This window comes from Eptatretus burgeri, chromosome 9 (genome assembly GCF_056783735.1).
Source record: "Eptatretus burgeri isolate ZD-2024b chromosome 9, Ebu_testis_v1, whole genome shotgun sequence".
In the NCBI taxonomy this organism is placed as follows: Eukaryota; Metazoa; Chordata; class Myxini; order Myxiniformes; family Myxinidae; genus Eptatretus; species Eptatretus burgeri.
In genome coordinates this window covers 13919767-13943290 of record NC_140969.1, presented here as the reverse complement: position 1 = coordinate 13943290, position 23524 = coordinate 13919767, and the positions used below count along the sequence as shown (strand labels likewise).

The 23524-nt window shown below is 44.8% G+C and overlaps 1 protein-coding gene across 3 annotated transcripts in view; it reads right to left on the bottom strand.

Moving 5' to 3' along the window:
* LOC147019566 (transcription initiation factor IIA subunit 1-like) overlaps positions 1-21647 on the bottom strand; it is a 97150-nt gene extending 75503 nt beyond the window's left edge. Inside the window, exon 1 of one of the 3 annotated variants that reach the window (XM_085894134.1) lies at positions 21396-21647. In XM_085894134.1, the coding sequence (XP_085750260.1) occupies positions 21396-21425 (30 nt within the window). In that variant the 5' untranslated portion in view covers positions 21426-21647. The remainder of the gene's footprint in view (positions 1-21395) is intronic. The other 2 variants (XM_085894136.1, XM_085894133.1) reach the window with 2 other exon arrangements.
* Positions 21648-23524: the final 1877 nt, after the last annotated feature.

The window sequence follows — 23524 nt, the reverse complement described above, 5'->3', positions numbered from 1 at the left end:
CTTAGAAAATATATATATATATATATATATATATATATATATATATATATATATATATATATATATATATATATATATATATATATATATATATTTTTTTTTTTTAATCTGTCTTCATCAAATGTTTGCCCCAAGACTTAAAACTAACCCGAAACAGGAATGCAAAAGAAGTCTCCATCATTCCCACCTACCATATGAATTTGTTTTTTTTTTATGGCAATCGCCCCAACTAAGGCATAAAGCCACTCCAGGTAAGGGGCGAAGGAACAATATTAAAAGTTAAGGTACAGTGAATACAAAGTAATTAATCAGCAAAGATAAAATTTATAACTAAAATATCAATCGTACTCAATGTAATTTGATGTGTATGTTAGACTTGTGTGCAATCCTAAACCGCTGGATAGAACGAGTTGAAATTTGATGCTTGGACTTGGAAAGAGCCCCGGGAAGGTTTTCGGCGTTTAAAAATAAAATAAAATTGTTACGGATGCAGGGTTCGAGTTTCGCCACGAAGGGAAACGCTCAAGTTCCTTCCGAACACCCGGTCCTGAGGCCACAAAGCACAGATAACTCCACTCTCTGGTGGGTTGTTAAGCAACCACAAATGCCGGATGGTATTGCCAATCCTGGCAGGATTTCACGACTTCACGTGGGACCTTATTTGTGCACGGCCGCACCAATGGGGGGGGGGTCTCATGCCATCGATGTGTACTTGCATGGAACTTACAGTGTCATGTGCAGCCGAGCGGAGCTGCTAAGTATGCACCGGGTAACAAGAACCAATTGGTGGGGTAAAACTTCCTGGCTACACTGTGTGTGGACTATGCTGGACCAAGGGAAGAAAAGACATGACAAACTGGGTACATTTATAAAAATTGGGGCAATACCCCTGGGTGCTCACCTGGTAGTGGCTGGATAAGAAAACCAGGGAACAACTGATGGGCATGGAGGACCCACAAAATGTGCAACGGAGAAGAAAGTAAATACCGATGGATTTTTTTTTTTAATGCTGTGAACAAACTTTGGTTTGCAAAGACAAACTGGCCTAATGTTGTCACCCAAATTCGGTAGCATTCTGACTGGTGGGTCCAGAGAATATTTTTGAAGAAATTTACGAGGTTGGCCATTTTGACATACCAAGTAATGTGACTGGAACAAGCTTGCAATTCCTGTTACCAGTCAGGAGAGGAACGTTACTGCCAAATTTTAGCTGGAGAAGTCGAAATAGGAGATGGACGGATGGACAGTGCACGATGACAATACCTTATCTGGAATATAAATTCCAGAGAAGCTAATAACAATTTATTTACATAGTGAGGGTAAGGAAAGGCATGTGGAACAATAAGCAAACGTTTTCATACACAGGCAATATGTACAGCAGGGGAAAGCAAGGATTTGTGGGGTGTGGCAAAATAAATGTAAGTATATACAAAAGAGGACAGAGTGCAGAACTAACCCGATGTTAAGAACTTACCCACTGTTATTTACACTAACATGACAGGTGCCATCAGACACATACCTACAGGAAATTAGAAAGCAAGAAAGATGTAGACAGTACGAGGTGTGCGACTTCTGTTTACCGCACGCTGTCGATGGACCAACGCAACCCAATCGCTGAGGAGGGGGAATGGGGTAGGAAAACTGAGGGTGTCTATGGTGTGTGATTGTGGGAGGTGCAATGAGGTGTGCGGTGAGGTGAGGTGATGATGTGTGAAGAGGAAAACGTAAAAGGTGTGGGTCAGGGAGGGTTTTGGATTAAAGATGTGGGTACGGTGGCATTGGAAATGAAGCAAAGCACGTGTAAGAGGATAAACTTAACGTGAGTGTAAGAGGCCTCTTCATGCCATTACTAAAGGGATAAACTGCACTCTGGAGGGCGCTTGGCTCTCCAGTCCATCCAGTTCCGTTCCTCCATTCCATGAACCCAGGAACAAGAAGAGATGATGGGCCAGATGCGAGAGAAGAGCAAAGAAGAAGGTGGGCTAGCCAAGAGAGCCCTCTGTCATCATTCCCCAGCAGGGTTAGCACTTGAGAGCGGAACAGGCGGAGCAATGGGTTCTACAGCATTCCCATTTGCGTATAGACGCGTATCATGGCTTTGGCACCATAAATGGCCTCATTTGCGCTGCGTCTGGGCACGCAATGGAGTACCGAGAATAGCATGGGGTGAGGTACTCGATCACGTGCCCCGACCATAAGTGCGCCTCTTCATCCCCACTGGTCCTAAAAAGTGGTGGTGGTCTTTAATGGTGATGTTGGCATAGCGGTGATTGTAGTGGTGAACTTTTGGCATGGTGATTCATGGTGGTTGAGGTATCATGGTTGTGGCGGTTAATGGTGACGGTAAGCAAGCTTCGATTGTGGACTGATAATGCGGGGATTTTTAGGAAGGAATTTTGGTCCAAGTCTGGTGAAGGTTTGAGGTGAGCGCCGGTTGGGTAATGGCGGAAGGTTTGAATGGGAAATGGCACGCATATGCAAATGAGCTGCTCTGTTGCTATGCAGCGTGCATGCGTGAAGGAAAGGCTCCTGTGTGAAGAAAAGTAAATTAAATAGATAATGGGAATAAAGACCTGCCTAAAAGCCCACACAACACATATGACCCATAAACCCACTACTCAATACGGAAGGGCTATCTAAAACGAGTAAAAATTAAATAACTGTCTCGGGTCTGCTATATGTTGTGTACCATTGCCTTGGGGTGGAGCACCGGCTTCACAGAATCCCAATAAAATATTCAGTCACGGTTTGACAAATTCTCCGTGTAAATGTGTCGTGTGTAGTGCTGACCAGTGGTGTGGGGAGAGAGCATTACAGGTCGGCTGTGGAGATGACACACAACTTTGCACTGCACAAGGAACATCGTACAAGTGCTTTTCTGACCCCTGCCAAAGGGAGGGTGTATTACGCTCGAATGAGTTGAAAGCTGGCGGTCGTACTTGGGGTGTGCACGGGAGGGTTTTAGGTGGTAAAATGCATTTTAATAGTCCTGGGGGTCAGGGTGGAGGGGGGGGGTGGATTATCTCAATGAAAATAAGTATGACATAGGCATAGCACAACATTCCTGATAGGAGGGGTATTACAAGTCATACTGAAATACACCATTTCTGGGGGAATCAACTCGTCCGAAATGAGAAAAATGGGAGCAGTAGAGGGGGTTTGGGGGGGGAGGGGTGATGAAGGGGAGTGGAGATGGAACTTTTTTAGCCTGATGAAAAACAATCTACAATTTTAGTGTCTCTTGGCATCATTCTAGGCTATGGCAGTACAGAAATTGAGACAAGAGGCAAGCAACTGGCAAAAAAATCTTTTTCAAAAGGCAGAAACTTTAAATTTACCAATCAAAGTGTGGGTGAAAACACCTCTGAGTGAATTTATTTTATTTGTACATACAATTGAAGCTTGTGGAACAGCAAGGTGACAGAGGATACAAAAAGCAATGACGTGACAGTGGGGCAACAATGGGGTATAATATGCAAGGGAATGAATGAACAACAAAAGAGGAAAAGAGAAAAGGAGTAAACATAGTAATCTGCAAGAATGAAGGTTGGGTTAACAAGGGTAGAAAAGACAATGAATGGGGACATAGGATGATACGAGATGGAAGTGAGCTGCCAGCAAGACATAGTGGGATTGAACTGCCAAAGGAAAGTAGTTCCACATATTGGAGAAAAGAAGAATAAAGGAGTTGATGTGCAGTTAAGCTTGGATTTTGTGAGTTTAACCAAGAAGGGGTCACTGAAAAAAAAAACATGTTGGATAGCTGAGAGAGCAGAGGAAGTAAAACACAGATCAAGGCCAACTTCTCTGTGATGCGAGAACAGCATTTAATAAACTTACGAGTCTTCAAAGCAGTATTTAAAATGATTACATCTTTTTAATTTTCCGAATATAGTTACATATTATATATAAAAGAATTAGCATTCAATTGAAAATGCATCGTGGGCAACTAATGAGGAGTTTTTAGTTGGGACTTAATTTTACGTGAAGTAATTGTCATGTTAAAATAAGGACATGGAACGTGCAAAATAAATGTTTATCTTATCCCAACCCATCCCCACATTAACCTGAACTTGCTTGAGAAATCCTGTTCATTCTTATGAAGAATTATATTGTTGTGAAAATGACTCGGAGTCGCTAAGATTGCTCATTACAGTATAGTTCAATTTGCTCCTTCATGCATGTTATAGGATAAGCGTATAGTAATTAATTGTGACGAGCCGAAACCCCGTCACAGACGGATGAGCCCAATATCAGCATTTGTAATGTATTATACAATCAATAATTGAGTTCAAGTACACAGTGTTCACTAACCTGACTTAGGCTTTCAATTTCCTCTTCAATGCAGCAACAGCAGCACTTGTTTCTTCCCCTCAGGCCCAGTTGAAAATGAAAGTATATGATACTTCAAAGCAATTGATGGTCGTTCCCTGTGTTCCCTGTCATGGCTAGGTTAGAATGATTGTATAATACATTACAAATGCTGATTTTCGAACCTATATGCCATACGTACATGTACATGATTGCTCATATCTCAGAAACTATTTGGAGTGCCCATCACAAAACTTATGTGGAAGCTTATTGACATCATAAGGTACCTCTGGGATGAATTTGAAGGATACACTTTTTGGGGATTCACGATTGAAGTTTATATTTTGTAACAACTTCTTTGTGGTTGGAGGTAGGAAAATGTTGCCCAGACAAATTCATAGGGCATGAAAATACCTTTAAAATGACACCAAAACCAGCTCTCTAGGTGTTATACTTTTAGAGATATGGCCAATTGAATTTGCGACGTCGTGCTAATTAGTCCAAAGTTCGTTAGTCTGTATCTCACTAATTAAGAGGCTGTTAGCAAAAATATTTGAGTTCTTGCCGTTTTTCATGGGTCCCAATTGGTTCCCAAAGTTTTACAAAAATCTGAGAGATGACAGCAGATTCTTTGATGATTTGATATGGAATGACCCACAACAGAAATGCCAGCGCAGACTTGCCCTAGACGGCAGTGAGCTTGGTTGGTCATGGTGCTCAAGGCGGGGGTGATGGTGGCTGCTGTCGCCAATCAAAGGTGAGCGGTTGAGATGGTGGCTGGAGCCACCATGAAAGCAGGGTTTGAGGTGGGAATGACACTTGGTGGAAGATCGGTGTCGAGAAGGAAGAATGTTGGCTGAGGTACAGTGGTTGAAAGGCGGTTATTGTAGTCTTGTGGCATGGAGGTGGCTGTGGAGTTTGTGGTTGGAGTGTGATGGTTGACCTGTGGGGAATTTAGCGAGCATTAAGATGTGAGCGAGCGATGGAATGTGAGCGAGCGATGGAATGTGAGCTGGTATGAGGTGGTTAAAAAAATTAACTTGTACTAAAAAGTTCATATACGATGATATCAAGTGGTGTCATGATTGTGGTGGTTGTAGCGACTGTGTGGTGCAGTTAGAGGTGGTATGGCGGTTAAGTTTGGGCATGTAATTTGAACTGTTTTTGGCATGGATATGCAAATGAGGAAAGGTGCACGGTTCCTCGCTTCTTGGCCCCTGATTGTGGTTTTAAAGCAAAAGCCAGAAAAACGGGGAGAAAGTGGGGTTGGGGGGGTGGGGGGGAATACTTCAACATGGCACAATGTATATCCCCTTTGAAACCCACTAAACATTGGAAAAGAACTGTCTGGAACACTTAATAAGAAATAACCTACCTCGGGATCCACTTTATGGTGCTTGCCATTGCTGGGGGAGTGATGGTTCGCAGAACCGTAGCTATATATAAAAATTTAATTTTGAGCAAAACAATTTGCAAACTAAACTTGGAGGAAGGGAGGTGGTGAGAATGATAGGCAGTACTGTATATACTGTACATTCAATTCAATATCAATTGGGGAAGGGAGGGGAGAGTGTGGGAATGAAAGTAGTTGAAAAATATTGAAATATCCGCATCTGAAAGATGCTTTTAAGACTTGGTCTAAGACACTTAGTGTCCATCATCTTCAGATGGAGCACAGGCATGATGGAGACAAATGGCCTCCTTCTGTATCCAAGTTATTCATTTTCCCAGTACGATCTCCTTCCTTCCACCTGTCTTTCCAGCAACTCTTTCAACATCTCATCGCTTCTCTTCTCTTCTCAATACAGCGACAATAAAAAAAAATTCTTTTTTGAGTACACGACTCGTGCTAAATCCTTCCCATGTCATTACCAAAACTTCCTTGTGACTTCTTTCTTCTCTCACCACACATCTCGATACCTAACATTTGCTCATCTCCGTTTCAGCACAATCCATATCAAGTTGTTTGTCAATGTACTCTTCAGCTGTTTATTTCAAACTCGCAGATAAACCTGTCAAGGACAGGCGATGGGATGGTTTAGCATTTGATTGGATTAAAGAACCAAAGAATTATAACAAGAAGAATTCCATGACAAATGCAAATGTCCAGTAAATAGCCTCTTCACCTCCTTGGCACACCGTCTATCTTCAGTTATTATACTTCTCAGATATTTGAATCGTCTCTCCCGATCCAAATGTTCACAATTTAGTTTAAATGCTCACGCTTCCATCTGCATTCCAAGAAACTTCCAAAAGTTTCACATAATCCCAGATTTCATTTCATACACCATCGCTGCAGCGTTCAGAGAATTTACCAACGGCCGTCCATTCACAGGACTTGCTACCGAGGCACGAGCATCAGCAAATATGACCACTCTCACAAGCTGGCCTCCAACCGATTCAGCATTTATTTCAGCACCTCCCCCACTCGATTTCTCTTCCATCATTATTATCAAAGCCATTGCTCTGGAGAACCACCAACTGCAGTTCCACCACCCACGAGACATTCTCACTCCACTCGCTAGGCCTCGGCTATGTACCCTCAGTACGTGCCCCTTTCGCACATGTAAAACCAAAAATGTGCATCTTCTTTCTTTCCTCACACTGCAAATTCTGAAACCAGCTTCCTCCTCCTGCTTTCTTCAATTTCCAACCTGCAGTATGAGAAAAAAAAGGTGGGATCACCGAGCATTTCCCGTCTTCGCCCCGTATCTCCTTCCCTTCACGTCACGTGTTAAAGGAAAAGGTCATAATAATTGCTTCAGGTCTCCAACCGCTTCAGGAAATGTTCTCTTCAAATAATCAAGTAACTCAACAAACATCAATTGAACAGCATAGGTGACATGTAACTTGTTGTACTCCAGCAATCACTCCTGGCTCAGCAATATTCTTTAATACTGTACACACACCTGCATTAGTTTGCTCCAGTTCACGCCATCAAAAGCAATGAAAACAAATGTACACCTCTTAGTTGTGTTACAAACTCCTCTCATACATAAATCTTACTGCCCTCCCCCCTCCCTTGCCTCTTTTGTTACACATCCTCCAAGAAACCAAAATATATATTTTCCAAGATACTGCTCCACTTTTGCAAGACTTAATGACAAATGTAGAGGAAACAATTTTCTGTTTCAAAAAAAGTACCTTTTTAATTTCGGAAAAAAAAAATACAACTTTCCTCAAGTCTTCACACTTTAAATCCTTCAGAGAGCTGGGTGGTGTATTTGCAATTAGGGTGACCCAAACGTGGAGAACAATATAATTAAAATGAAATCATGAATGGCAGGTGTGAAAAAATGTGACCTCCACAGGAAGTACACAGACGTGGAATTATGTACATCGATAGAAACACAGCAAAGTTTTTATTTATTTATTTTTTAAACCTCGCACACGAAGCGAAAATCGGGGTTATGGAATTGGTTCACTTTGCCTGTCTGTCTGTCTGTCTGTTATCGAGGAATAACTTCATTTCAATCGAGTGTTATATCGTGAATAGTGTAGACTGTAGAACATGAATTGGAACAGGAACCTGCAGTTTAGCAGTAATTTGGCTCTGAATTTGGCAAATTGTAAGGAATCTCATCCAGATGATGCACGGGCATAGCAAGGTAAATAGATTTAGTCTGTATGCGTCTCCGACAGTCCGACAGTCAGACAGGGAGGGGGAGAGAGGGAGGGAGGGAGAGAGAGGGAGGTGGAATTTCTCTAATTATTTTTGGAATCCTCTTAACAAGTGTTTGCATAATATCGTGATGAACATTAAAAAAACAACCAAAAGTATCGCCATTAATTATAATTTTCGTTTTCTATTCGCTACTCGGCCTCCCATTTTCTGTATTAAAATCAATTTTAAAATTTAACATTTATTTAAATTTAATATTAAAAAAAAATTTTTCACAGATTTGTAGTACCCATTTCAAATTAAGTCATTCGCAATGAGTGCAAAAAAGCGGAAGTATCTTGACAAATATATTCGCTTTGGATTTGTTTCCCTCCAAAAGGGTGACACAGGTACCCCAGTGCGTAATATGCCACAAGACTCTGAACAATGATGGCATGTGGCCCACACGCTTGGAACGCTACTTGAAGACGTTGCATCCTGCTCGAGCTGCCAAACCCAAGGAATTCTTTGAAACAAAAAGGCAGTCCTTGAAACAAGCTAAGATGGACAGCAGTGGAGCATTTCAGCAACAGACTTCAAAGGTTGTTGAGGCTTCCTATGAGATCGCCATGCTGATTGTAAAGAGCAAAACGAGCCATAACATGGAGAGATTCTCATCAAACCAAGTGTACTGCATGCAGTAGAGCTCATTCTGGGGAAGGATAGTGCAAACAAGCTTTCCCAAATCTCTCTATCAAACGATACCGTCAAGGGAAGGATCGATGAAATGTCTCAAGACATCAAAGATCAAGTTCTCGACCAAGTAAGAGCTTCTCCTGTATTTGCCATCCAGTTGGACGAAACGACTGATGTTGCTCAGTGTTCTCAGCTACTGATGTATGGTCGTTTTGTGTCAGTCAATAGTGTAAAATAGGAAATGCTCTTCTGCCATCCCATGGAAAGTTATACAACAGCAACAGATATTTTTCAAGTGGTATCAAACTTCTTCCAGGAAAATCAACTTCCGTGGGACTCGCTGGTAGGAGTATGTACTGATGGAGCTCTGGCCATGTTTGGTTTGTGATCTGGTTTCATAACAAGAGTGAAAGAAAAAAGTCTATCTGCTATAGGTACTGCATCCTTCATCGTGAAGCCTTAGCATCCAGAATTCTAACTACTGAAATTAGGGATGTCATGAACCTGGCTATAAAGGTTGTCAACTTTGTCAAAGCTGGAGCCTTAAAAAGTCATCTCTTCAAACAGCTGTGTGTGGATATGGATTCTGAACATTAAGCCTTGCTTTTCCACACAAACGTACAATGGCTTTCGAAAGGAAACATGCTTGAACGGCTTTATGAACTACTACAAGAAGTGGCACCATTTCGAGATTCGCAGTAGAAAGCAGATCTCCATGCCAAGTTCGAGTCTGAAGGATTTTTTTTTATCTCTCGCTTACCTGGTGGACACCTTTGAAGCGCTGAATGCCATCAACCTCAAAATCCAAGTTAAAAACATCAACATCATCATGCACAATGACGTCATTTGAGCCTTCATGGCCAAACTCGACCTCTGGAAATGTCGAATATCAGGATGGAAATACAGCCAGTTCTGGTAACTTGGATTCTGCTCTCATTCACAGTTAACTTGATTCCGAGTTAAAGAAACAAATAATTACTCATCGACTGAATTGAAAGCAGAATTCATCAGATACTTTCTGGATATAGATGAGAAGCACGAAGCCTGGAAATTCATTAGGAACCCATTTCAATGTGAAGTAGCTGATATTTCAGACGAAGTGCAAGAGGAGTTTCTCGAGTTAAAGTTCAACTCCTCGGCTGAAGAAGACTTCAAAAAACTGGATCAAGAGACGTTCTTGGTCACGTACCTTCCTGTTTACCCTTTGATCTCACATCAAGCTCTTCGGATTCTGACAATGTTTGGATCAACATATCTTTGTGAAGCTGCGTTTTCCACGCTCGTTGCTGTCAACACCAAGTACAGAAACAAGCTGAACGTTGAAGGGGACTTGTGTTGGGCTCTCTCTGGCAATCGACCACGCATTCAAGATCTGGTAACTAAGAAGCAATGTCAAGTACAGTGGGGAGAACAAGTATTTCATACACTGCCGATTTTGCCGGTTTTCCCACTTACAAAGCACGAAGAGGTCTGTATTTTTTATCAGAGGTACACTTCAACTGTGAAAGACGGAATATAAAACAAAAATCCTGAAAATCACATTCAGGTCAGGTCAGGTATGGGAGCATGTGCCAGAACAGCACGTCGCTGCGTCCACTTTCCGCCGGTACTCCAGGGGCCTCCGTCTGGCCATCCCCCAGGCAGATGCCAGGCCCATCCCCATCTCCTTGAGATGATGGTCAACCTGTTGCAACCATGAGGCACGTGGTCGACCCACTGGCCTCCTCCACTCATGAGACTCCCTCGCTGAGAGAATCTGGTGAGCAGGATCAGAGTCAGGAAAACGAGCCACATGTCCATACAGCCGCAACTGACGCTCACGGACTATGCAGGTAACAAATCTCATCCGAGTCTCTCTCAGCAACCGCTCGTTGGACACAAAATCCGACCAGCGATAGCCAAGGATTCTCCGAAGAGACGTGGTACCAAAGGAATTAAGTCTCCGTCTCAGATCCTTGGTCAGAGTCCAAGTCTCGCACCCATAGAGCAAGACTGGAAGTACCAAGGACCTGAAGACTCGGACTTTCGTCCTCCCGCACAGGTACCGGCAGCGCCACACCCCATGATCCAGTGAGTCCATGACTCCCCAGGCCCGACCCAGACGTCTATTGACCTCTGACTCGCAGCCAGCAGAGACATGAATATCACTGCCAAGGTAAGTGAATCTCTCCACGACCTCAACATCCTCACCACAAACAGACACAGACAGGACAGCAGCATCCAAGATGTCACCGAAAGCCTGGATCTTAGTTTTGACCCAAGAAACCCGTAATCCCAACGGCTCCGACTCCTCATTCAGCACCTCGAGGGCCCCCAAGAGGATGTCTAAAGTCTCCGCAAAGATGACTGCATCATCTGCAAAGTCAAGGTCCGAGATCTTGACATTCCCAAATGACGCACCGCAACTTGATCTCTCCGACATCCTCCCTAGAATCCAGTCCATACAAATGCTGAAAAGTGTGGGAGCAAGTACACATCCCTGACGAACTCCAGTAACAACTGGAAATAAGTCAGAGATGGTACCACCACACTTCACAGCACTCTCAGTACCAGAGTAGAGTTCAGACATCAGATCGATCAGTTTTGGTGGCACCCCACGAAGACCAAGAATCCTCCAGAGGACGTCCCGATTCACTGAATCGAACGCTTTACAGAGATCAACATAGGCTGCAAGCAGCCCCTGCCGAAACTCTCGTCTGCGTTCGGTGAGGACACGAAGTGCAAGGATATGGTCAATCGTTGACCTCTTTGGTGTAAAGCCTGACTGCTCTGGACGCTGGTGCTCAAGCAGATGATGGCGAACCCTATCGAGAATTATCCGAGCAAAGACCTTGCCCGGCACTGAGAGCAGCGTCACCCCTCGGTAGTTGTTGCAGTCTTGGCGATCACCCTTCCCTTTCCAGAGAGGGACAACAAGGCCCCTCTTCCAGTCAGTTGGGATGATGGCTGTGTTCCAGGCAGAGCACAAAACTGCATGCAACGACACGAGTGCAGCATTTCCACCAGCCTTGAGAAGTTCGGCATGGATGCCACAGATCCCTGGAGCTTTGCCCCGTTTCAACTGGTTCACCGCAGCCCGTGTTTCCACAAGCGTAGGTGGACCACAGTTGATTCGAGGGTCAGCAACAGGGATTGTAACACCCTTGACGTCCAACTCGACAGTTGGGGGATCAGCCTGGTACAACCGCTCAAAGTAACCGGCCCAGCAGGCCTTCACTTCAGACTCCTCTGTCAAGAGCCTACCACTCTCTGCTCGAACTGTAGTGCTCCGAGGGATGGGCTTGGATGAACGTAATGCGCGAATTCCCCTGTAAGCGGGACGAGAATCACCTGTCCACAGGTGATGCTCTACCCCCTCACAGATTCCTCGCACATAGGCCTCCTTGTCCACCCTCAGTGCACGTACAGTTTTACGCCTCAGCTCCCTGAACAGCTCAGCTCTGCCATTCAGCCTGGCCCTGCGACTCTGGTCAATGGTATCCAGTGTCCCTTGAGAGACAAAATTCTTCTTTGCCCTGCGGTGAGCTCCAAGGCATCCACCGGCAACATCAAGGACGGTGGTCTTGAAGGCGCTCCACAACTCTTCAGGACCCCCCCCAAGTGTCCACTCAGCCTGTTTGCAAACTCCTCAGCTACTCTCTCATCCCTGAGCTTGGCAACATCCAGCCTAGGCTGGGATGGTACCATTCTCCAGGATTTAAGGTGCAGCTTTAGAGTTGCTACAACAAGCCTGTGGTCAGTATTGAGGAACTGAGCACTCCGGTAGACCCTGCAGTTCTGGATCATCCTCCAACGACCGTCAATGAGGACATGGTCAATCTCCTTTGCCACACCGCCAGCGTTGGAATACCAAGTCCAGCGATGAGCTTGTGGGCGCTGAAACCATGAACCAGCCACCCTAAGTCCATGACTTCTTGCAAAGTCAAGGAACTTAGTGCTATTCTGGTTCATAGTTCCTGACCCATGGGGACCAACACACACCTCATAACCGTCCCTATCAGTTCCAGTCGATGCATTGAAATCCCCCAAGACTAGAAGTGTATCTCGTCTGGGGCACTGATCAACCACAGACTCGAGTGTGGCGTAGAATGCATCCTTCACGGTGAGATCACTCGCCTCAGTCGGAGCATAAACAGAGACCAGGGAAATGACACCTAAGGAGTGACGAATCCTCAATCTCATAATACGCTCGTTGACCGGTGTTACCTCAATTATCATTGGGGTCAGCTTATTGGACACAGCTACAGCAACTCCTTGGGTATGGTAACCATCAGAGCGACCAGACCAATAGTAGGTGTAACCACCCACCATTATCTCGCCGCAATCCGGTCTCCGAACCTCAGAGAGAGCTGCAATCCCGATGTCCAAACGCTTGAGCTCAGATGATAACAGAGACAGGTGATCATCCTCTCTTAGGGATAGGACATTCCAGGCACCCACCCGAAGGGACCGCCTCAGGTTAACCCAAGGAGACCGCCGTCTGGTGGACGACACCTCAGCACCACTCCGACACACTCTCCCGCAATCTGACCCAGGGATGTTACCCCGTGGTTTCCCTCCTATCAACGATTGGGGGTCCCGAAGGCTTTGCCCCAATCCCATCATCCGGTGAGCTGCCCTGCGAAGGGAAGCTGCACAGGAGGTACTCCCACGGAGTGGGTTTTCAGATTTTTTGCGTTTTTGCGTTTTGCGGAATGAAGGGTTTTACGGTGGCCGGAGTGCAAATCCTGCCACCAACCTCCTAATAAGAAGTGACCCCAACTGCAGGAGGACGTCCGCAGACACAGTTGGGCACTAGATATGGATGGCCGTTGGCTCACAAGGAGCTCCTCCGCCCTTTGACAGGTTTTGTTTTTAATCCTGCTGGGTGTCCATATCCAAACACCCTCCTCACCAGAAAACCTGGTGGGGGAGACGGTTTAGTCGCCGACAACCCGACCATGGAACAGGTTAGTACAGGTTTACATGGTACCTGTAGCAGGTCACAGATCGAACCTGACCTGACATTAATTGCAATAATTAATTGCATGACAATTGAAAATCACATTGCATGATTTTTAAATAATTAATTTGCATTTTATTGCATGATACAAGTATTTGATACATCAGAAAAACAGAACTTAATATTTGGTACAGAAACCTTTGTTTGCAATTACAGAGATCAGACGTTTCCTATAGTTCTTAACCAGGTTTGCACAGACTGCAGCAGGGATTTTGGCCCACTCCTCCATACAGATCTTCTCCAGATCCTTCAGGTTTCGGGGCTGTCGCTGGGCAACACAGACTTTCAGCTCCCTCCAAAGATTTTCTATTGGGTTCAGGTCTGGAGACTGGCTCGGCCACTCTCGGACCTTGAGATGCTTCTTACGGAGCTATCTCTTCGTTGTCCTGGCTGTGTGTTTCGGGTCGTTGTCATGCTGGAAGACCCAGCCACGCCCCATCTTCAATGCTCTTGTTGAGGGAAGGAGGTTGTTGGCCAAGATCTCACGATACATGGCCCCATCCATCCTCACCTCAATACGGTGCAGTCGTCCTGTCCCTTTGCAGAAAAGCATCCCCAAAGAATAATGTTTCCACCTCCATGCTTCACGGTTGGGATGGTGTTCTTGGGGTTGTACTCATCCTTCTTCGTCCTCCAAACACGGCGAGTCAGAAACATTGTCAAACAAAAAGCTCTATTTTGGTCTCATCAGACCACATGACCTTCTCCCATTCCTCCTCTGGATCATCCAGATGGTCATTGGCAAACTTCAGACGGGCCTGGACATGTGCTAGCTTGAGCAGAGGGACCTTGTGTGCGCTGCAGGATTTTAATCCATGACGGCGTAGTGTCTTACTTATGGATTTCTTTGATACTGTGGTCCCAGCTCTCTTCAGGTCATTGACCAGGTCCTGCCATGTAGTTCTGGGCTGATCCCTCACCTTTCTCATGATCATTGAGGCTCCACGAGGTGAGATCTTGCATGGAGCCGCAGACCGAGGGAGATTGACTGTTATCTTGAACGTCTTCCATTTTATAATAATTGCGCCAACAGTTGTTGCCTTCTCACCAAGCTGCTTGCCTATTGTCCTGTAGCCCATCCCAGCCTTGTGCAAGTCTACAATTTGGTCCCTGATGTCCTTAGACAGCTCTCTGGTCTTGCCCATTGTGGAGAGGTTGGAGTCTGATTGATTGAGTGTGGACAGCTGTCTTTTATGCAGATAACGAGTTCAAACAGGTGCAGTTAATGCAGGTAATGAGTGGAGAATGGGGGGGCTTCTTAAAGACAACACTAACAGGTCTGTGAAAGCCGGAATTCTTACTGGTTGGTAGGTGATCAAATACTTATTTCATGCAATAAAATGCAAATTAATTATTTAAAAAAATCATACAATGTGATTTTCAGGATTTTTGTTTTAGATTCCGTCTTTCACAGTTGAAGTGTACCAATGATAAAAATTACAGACCTCTACGTGCTTTGTAAGTGGGAAAACCTGCAAAATCGGCAGTGTATCAAATACTTGCTCTCCCAACTGTATCTCAGGAAATGTCATCTCAGTAAATATGCTGTGTATATGTGTGTTGCTTAAGGCCCGGTCACACCTTGACGTTTTAGCCAGCGATGGCAACGTGTTAAAATTTATGTAAAACGCTGGCTTACGTTGAACTTTTGATGTTTTTTTTTAAAGATTCGGACGTATTCATAGCGACTTGGTCTTATGTATAACGCATTGGTAACTACACAGAACATTTCGTTGTGTTATAGATAACTTATACCAACGAATGCTGAACCTGTTGTCGGCCTACACAACCGATGCCCAACGATAGTCTAACTTAGGCATAGCGCATTGCACGCAACGCCGACGATGTCGTGGCGTAGGCTATTAAAAGGCTGACGCACAACAATTCGAATCATAACTGCCGTAGAAATGGAAGGGTCAAAATCGCGGTCACACCTTGGCGATCTTGCCAGCGTATGCCGACGTAACAAAAAGTGTCTAAAACGTTGGGGCACGTCGAATACGGTATGGGTAAGTTTGGTATGCGCGAGTAGAACGCTAAATACGCTATCATAAGTCGTAGTAAGTAGAGTACGTCAAGAAATTTTGAACATGTTCAAAATTTTACGACGTACTCGGCGTATGACACACGTTCGCATGCGATGAGGATAAGTTTTACACACGATATGTGGACGCTTACACACGTCCACAAAGGCTACTTATAAGCTACTCATAAGTCGAAACACGTCGCGGTAATGTCTTTTTTACGCGAAACTTATTTCTAACTGATGTTTGACGTGCTTTGAACCAATTCTTTACGTAGCCCCAACACACATTGACGTATGTAGACGTATTACAATGACGTCTTCCGGTCGACAAAAAAAAATAAATGAACGTGTTTCTAGGTTGCAACTGCCATATAAAGACGTGTTCCCAGCGGTTTTGGGAATTGGTATATAAAAATGGTGTTCATAAAAGGGGAACCCAACAGTGTTTTCGAGTCCTTTTTGAGTCGATGTCCATGTCAGCAGTAACAGTATCAGTATTACTATTAGTATTAGTATTAGTAGTAGTTTGTTCATGTTGGCAGTAGTAGGTGGGTGTGAGGGGGAGGGTGTGGGTTATGATGGATCGTCCTTGCGTCCGCGTGTCCACGGGTAGGTTCATAGGCTGCCACTCAACGATTTAAATGGCTGCATCTCCACTATTGAAAGTAGACGCTTGCGCTCAACAATTGGATTTTTTTTACACTCAACGACTTTTAAACGGTACCACTCAGCTAGTTTCATTGTTTACAATGAACGATTTAAATTGCTGTCACTCGCCTTTGTTTTTTGTTTTTTTGTTTTTTTTGACGCTGGGGTTTGGAAATTTGAAGCGTTTCTTCTGAACGTGTTAAAACGCTCAAACTCGACTATTTTAAATAGATGCTGCCGATGGACAATTGGTATCATAGCCAAACTAGACATCAAAGTGTGAACATCCTCGTCATGCCGAAGAAAAGTTTGAAGAATGCTGCAAATAAGTGTCCTGGCCGTGGCCGTGGACACTGACGCAAGGACGATCCATTATACCGATGTCTTTCAGCCTATGAGTAACTTAAAAGTAACCTCTGTCGATGTGTGGCAACGATCGCGTAACGTGCCAACAACACGTTAATCATAGGTAGGAAATAAGTTTCGGGTACTCTAAACACTACCTCGGCATGTCTCAACTTATGATTAACTTACAAGTAGCATGTGTTGACATCTATCAACGATCGCAGACCGTGCCTACAACTTGTGGCCAGCGTAGCGGAACGTGCGAGTCATACGCCGGCATACGTCGTGAAATTAAGCATGAAAAAATTTGAGGACAACCGAAAAGTACAACATTTAAAGCCAACGTACAACGACGTATGGCAACGTACTACGACGTATGCCAGCGTGCTCTCAATGTTATCAAAACTTACCCATAACGTATTCAACGTGTGCCAGCGTTTTAGAAAAAAAATTCAAAAATCGGCATACGTTGGCTAAAACGTCATGGTGTGACCGGGCCTTTAAGCCTGGTGTTGGCTTAGTGGTTAGGGTGGTGGCTTGGGATCCCAGGGTCCTGAGTTCAAGCCCCGTTGGCTGCTGAATTAACACCAGGGGGTTGACTCAGCCTGTCATCCTTCCGAGGTCGTTGAAATGAGTACCAGTGTACTGGTCCCGGTTAGAATAGGTGTACCATATCCCTGTGTGTCGTAAGAGGCGACCAGGGTTGGCGTCAGGAAGGGCATCCGGCCATAAAACATTGCCTCAAGAAAAAGCCCAACCCCTGCACAGCAGGGAAAATGTCTGTAAAAACAGTATATGTGTGTTGCTTATACATAATTCTTTGTTCAATAAAAAGACTAAAAACAGATTTTTTCAGTTTTTCCTTTGTAATTCAGGAGGGATTTTTTAATCATTTGGTTGAAGATGTGAGGGAAGGGGGGGAGGGGGGATGTGGAGGCAAGGACCAATTACTAGAGGGGGCATGGTGGTAAAAAGGTTAAGAACCACTGCTGTCGGGGATGCAGGTCTCAAATTGTTGGTGTTGCTGTAACAACCTTAGCAACCAATCTTACAAATTTTGTGAATCACTTTTGGCTTCAAATCTCCCCAACTGGTCATCAACCCCCAATTGGAATCTTTTTTACCTCCACCATCGACGGTGAAGGAGGTTGTGTTTTCACCCCTCTCTGTTTGTTTGTTTGTTTGTTTGTGTAAAGGATATCTCAAAAAGTTGTGGACGAATCCGGATGAAATTTTGTGGACAAGTTCGGCATGTATGCCTGGTGTTGGCTTAATGGTTAGGGTGGTGGGATTGGGATGCTCGGGTCCTGAGTTCAAATCCCGCTCAGCTGTTGAATTAATACCAGGTGGGGTTAACTCGACCTGCCATCCTTCCGAGGTCGGCAAAATGAGTGCCAGCATGCTGGTATACTGTGTTGGAGTGGCGACCCGTCCAGGATTGTGCCCAATAGCCAAGGCAGCACCAACGCTCTGCACAGAGTGTGGTCCCAATGGATGGATGTTCGGTGCGTGATAAGGACGAACTGATTAGGTTTTGGTGAAGATCCGGATCCGGATCTGACTATTAGAATTAAGTGATTCTTCACCATTGAGAGATTGGGCCAAAAACGATACATAGCACAATATTTCAAAAATCTGTGGACGGAATCGGATGAAACTTGGTGGATATGTTGGGTGTGTGACAAGGACCAATTGATTAAGTTTTGGTGAAGATCCGAATCCAAATCTGGATATGAGGATTATTTAATTTTAAAAGTGATCCTTCACCATTGATGGGGCCAAAAACGATATCGTACCGCATTGCATGATATCTCAAAAATGTTTTGGACCCAATATGGGCTGTTTCACAGTCATGGTCATTTCTGGTATTTTGTACCCTTGCATGCTAAATAGCTAAATGAGAGGCTGGAGTATCTCTGTCATTAGGGCCAGTACTTGGTACTAGTGATGGCACAACTTGGATCACTTTTTATTTGACAAAAAATGTCAATTTTTGGCAGAATGGCATAAAAATTGCCATTTTTTTGACAAATAGCTGTCTCATTTTCTCCAGGTACACTGCATTCACAGTGTATAAACAAATACAAGCAGAAATTGGGATTTTTATTTGTTGTTGCATCAATTTAATACCTCTTCTGTACTTTGTCCACAATATATTATTCATTTCAGACGATGAATATTTATTTCACCCTCAATAAATATGTCCCACCGTTCGTCCGTCAAAAAAATGTCCTCTCCGGAAATGCATATTGAGGAAGAATTTTTTTATATTTTTAAAAGTTTATTGTGCATTTTACCAAGTATGTATATACCTGCACTGATATTATGCTACAAAGTTTGAGTGTAACCAATAACCTTCTATTTGCATGGCCTGCACTGATTGCCTTACATGTGTCCGTCAAAAATGTGTCCTCTCTGGAAACACCTAAACTGCCACGAGTTATAAGGAAACTACTTGCTGGCTACAAATAAACTATATTCATTCAGATGCTCCAAAAATTTGGATATAAGTATTGTAATTAACAATGTTGGATTTGGAGAAATAAAAATATAAAAATATTGAGTTTGAATTTTTAGTGGTTGTGAGACAAACTTGGTACCCTCATTGTGAAACAGCCCATATGTTCTTGTGGATCAGGCATTACGTGGTGGAGGTATGCGCTCCACAGAGTGCCCTTCTAGTTTTGAGATGCATCACGAATCATTCTCCAATTCAAACAACAATGTCTGCAGCCCTGTATTCTTCACAAGTGCACAAACTAGTTGGCTGCATCCTCAGCCGTGTGTGTGTTCTTTTCAATTTTTCTGGAATTTCATCAACACCTGTGCCCAATCCCATCCTTGATTCACTTATTACAACCCTCACTTCAAATTGAACACCATTAGGGCTCAGACAATCAATTTCCACCACCTCCTCTCCTCCTCCTCTTCAATTCCAAAATTACTCTTCCTCTTTGACACAGTTCGACATGTAGTCATGTCATCTCATTCTCACCTCAGTTAGGCCGAAGTCACATTTGCTCTACGGCGAGGATACGGCGGCCGTACGCCCTCTGAATTGACAGAAACGTGCGGTGACCGCAGAGTTTCTGCGGTGGCCTCAGGGTGGCCCTACGCTGTTTGGCTATATTTTACAGGCCGTAGGTGTCGCCGTGCAATTATCGCGCGGAGTTATAACTTTTTTCATTTCTACGTTCGCCGTAGCAATTCGACAAGCCGAAACAAAAGAACTGGAAAAAACAAATAAATAAATATATAAATAAAGAACCCACTCGTTACCGTCGGTCTGGCCGCACGTTCGCCTGAGGGCCCCCCTGCGGTCGCCTTGCAGGCACCTTGCGTCTGCCTTGAAAATTATATGGCTGCCGCAGGAACGCCCTAAGGTCACTGTGAGACATCAAATCAAAGACCGTACGGCACCCCACGTTTTTGGTCTCCACAATTCATAAATACGCCGTGCGGCTACCCGAAAAATAAAAACATATGTGACTGCTACATTGTGTGACCGTGGAAATACTGCGGCCGCCTTATAATTGCTAGTGGCCGTAGATTTTGTGGATCCCACGGCCGCCGTGGCAAATGTGACTTAGGCCTTAGATAAAGTAATTGTTTTTGATTTCCCCGACTCGAATCACATACAGGAGTACATGCTGTCTACTAGTCTACTAGTGATCGGTACAACGTCTCACGTTGTCCTTAGACAAATATTGGTTCGCGGGCACCAGCAGTGACCACTATTTTCATTGTGTCTGTGTGTCCGTCTGTTTGTGACTCTCTCCAGAGCATAGCTCCGTGACGTTTGATGCGATCTTGATGAACCTTGGACACGAGCTAGATATCATGGTCTAATTGTGTCTTTTTAACAGCGTCGCGAGAGCGTTGTTCTTGTTCTTCTTCTTCCTGTGAAGACAAAACCTTTATATTAGGACTCGGCTCTTTTATATACAGGATCCGGATCTCCTTAAATACTAAACACCTGTACACATCCTCGCATTGACGGTGCCTTTTGAGAGCGTCTATCGTGAACTTTTAAATATATTCGGACATTTGCTTTAAAGTTCCGAAAAGTTCACGTTACTATTTAAAGATTATTCCATTTAATGTGTTGTAAATTTGTAAACACATTATTTATTTCGTAAATACACTATGACAGGTCTCACTATTGGCTTAATCAAGGCACGTGACGAAATATCGGAAGTTGTTTTTTTTTCTTTCGCCGACAAAACCTTTAGGACGCTGCTCTTGAACACATTTTGTCCTTGTTGTATGAGGGACGTCCCACGCCCCTTGTGGGTGGAGCCACGCCCACTTGAACTTTTTATTTATTTTTTATTATTATTTTTTTTTTCCTCGCAATTTCATTTTCTAGAAGCTGTGCGTAATGTCCATAAGTACAACATATAAAAAAAAAAAAAATCCGATTTGATTTGGTCAATTTTGACGGAAGAGATCGGTTTTTACCGTCGGGCTTCCTCAAACTCAATGGTACCGATCGTGGCATTGTTCAATGATGCCCGCGAACCACCGTCGAACTCCCGGCTTGTCGTTGTGTCTGTGTGTCTGTCTCTCCTGAGAGGATTCAATCTTGGACACAAAATTTCCCTCATCCATTTTAACAACCAAAATAACACAGCATTTACCTCACGATAAATACGGACATTTTTTGGGGTAAGTTTACCGCTTTCAATCCCGTATCTAGATACTTATAAAGGAAGCGATTCACGCGGAGAACGAAAGAGCCCGTCCTGCCAGGCACCGGTTCTCACCACAGGGTTCGAATTCGCCGAGCCCGCCATTTGTCACCGCGAAGCAGCAGCAGCAGCAGCGCACTCGATCCCTTCAGGGATTGAAGAGACGCCGACGTCCGACTTCCACAGCGGCTTCACGATGCCCTCATATAACGACGGGTCCCCGTGCCCGCCCAACAGCGCCCGAACGAGTGCTCCAATGAAGCCTCACGTCTTTTTCTTTTTTCACAATCTTTCCTCTGCGCATGCGTGAATAAAGTTATGACCCGCAACCATGGGGAAGACGTCGATTGCGTCAGCATGCTAATTTGGTGATGACGTCATCACGTTATCTTGCGTGTTGAGAAAATTAAAAAAAATTTTAATCATTACAGGCATTTTTGAGATCAGCCGGACGGTCTGCGTTGCCGATTTACCCAGAAAATGATTTCTTTCGTTCGGAAGTATGGCGGGACGTTTGACCACGCCTCTCCCCCTCTCTCTCTCTCCACGACGTTTTTCGCCGTGTCGCGTTGCGAACGTTGGCACCAAGAGAGCTTCTTCTTCCTCTTCATATTCTTCTTCTTCTTCTTCAACCTTTCTGACGCGGCTCTTGGACACATTTGTCCTTGTTTTAATATACAGTATATATAAATTTGTCTGCTGTTGATGTGACGCAGGCATGGCGGGCCGAATGTCCAGCTCTTGCGGCGAATTAACCCGCCATCGAAGGGAGACGGAGGTTATGTTTTCACCGGTCTGTCTGTCTGTGAGTTGGATGTCTCAAAAAGTTATGGATGGATTCGGACAAAACTTGGGTGGATGAGTTGGTTTGGTGACAATCACAAGCCGATTGGAGTTTTAGTTCAGGTCCGAATCCAGATCCGGCCGATCAGTGCGAGACAAAACGTAAACTGTTCAGTCTGGTGGACGTTTCCGCTCCACTGAATGCGGTTATAATTTTCTTGTGGGTGAAGTGGAAGGGAAGAAGGTCACGTGGGGGTGATCAAGATACCCAATGAAATGGTCAATGAAATGCAGCATGAGGAAAGGGTTTGGCGTGGAAGGAAAAGACGTTCGGATTCCGAGTTAAAAGTCCTCAACTCTCCCCTCCCTAAAACCCCCAAGTCATCATCCTTCCTCAAAACCCCCAAGTCGTCATCCTCCCTCAAAACCCCCAAGTCATCATCCACCCACAAAACCCCCAAGTCATCATCCTCCCTCAAAACCCCCAAGTCGTCATCCTCCCTGAAAACCCCCAAGTCATCATCCTCCCTCAAAACCCCCCAAGTCTTCATCCTCCCTAAAACCCCCAAGTCATCATCCTTCCTCAAAACCCCCAAGTCGTCATCCTCCCTCAAAACCCCCAAGTCATCATCCACCCACAAAACCCCCAGGTCATCATCCTCCCTCAAAACCCCCAAGTCATCATCCACCCACAAAACCCCCAAGTCATCATCCTCCCTCAAAACCCCCAAGTCGTCATCCTCCCTCAAAACCCCAAGTCATCATCCTCCCTCAAAACCCCCAAGTCGTCATCCTCCCTCAAAACCCCCAAGTCATCATCCTCCCTCAAAACCCCCAAGTCTTCATCCTCCCTAAAACCCCCAAGTCATCATCCTTCCTCAAAACCCCCAAGTCGTCATCCTCCCTCAAAACCCCCAAGTCATCAGCCTCCCTCAAAACCCCCAAGTCTTCATCCTCCCTCAAAACCCCCAAGTCTTCATCCTCCCTCAAAACCCCAAGTCGTCATCCTCCCTCAAAACCCCCAAGTCATCAGCCTCCCTCAAAACCCCCAAGTCTTCATCCTCCCTCAAAACCCCCAAGTCTTCATCCTCCCTCAAAACCCCCACGTCTTCATCCTCCCTCAAAACCCCAAAGTCTTCATCCTCCCTCAAAACCCCAAAGTCATCAGCCTCCCTCAAAACCCCCAAGTCATCAGCCTCCCTCAAAACCCCCAAGTCATCAGCCTCCCTCAAAACCCCCAAGTCTTCATCCTCCTCAAAACCCCCAAGTCATCGGCCTCCTCAAAACCCCCAAGTCTTCATCCTTCCTCAAAACCCCCAAGTCTTCATCCTCCCTCAAAACCCCAAGTCATCATCCTCCCTCAAAACCCCCAAGTCATCATCCTCCCTCAAAACCCCCAAGTCATCATCCTCCCTCAAAAC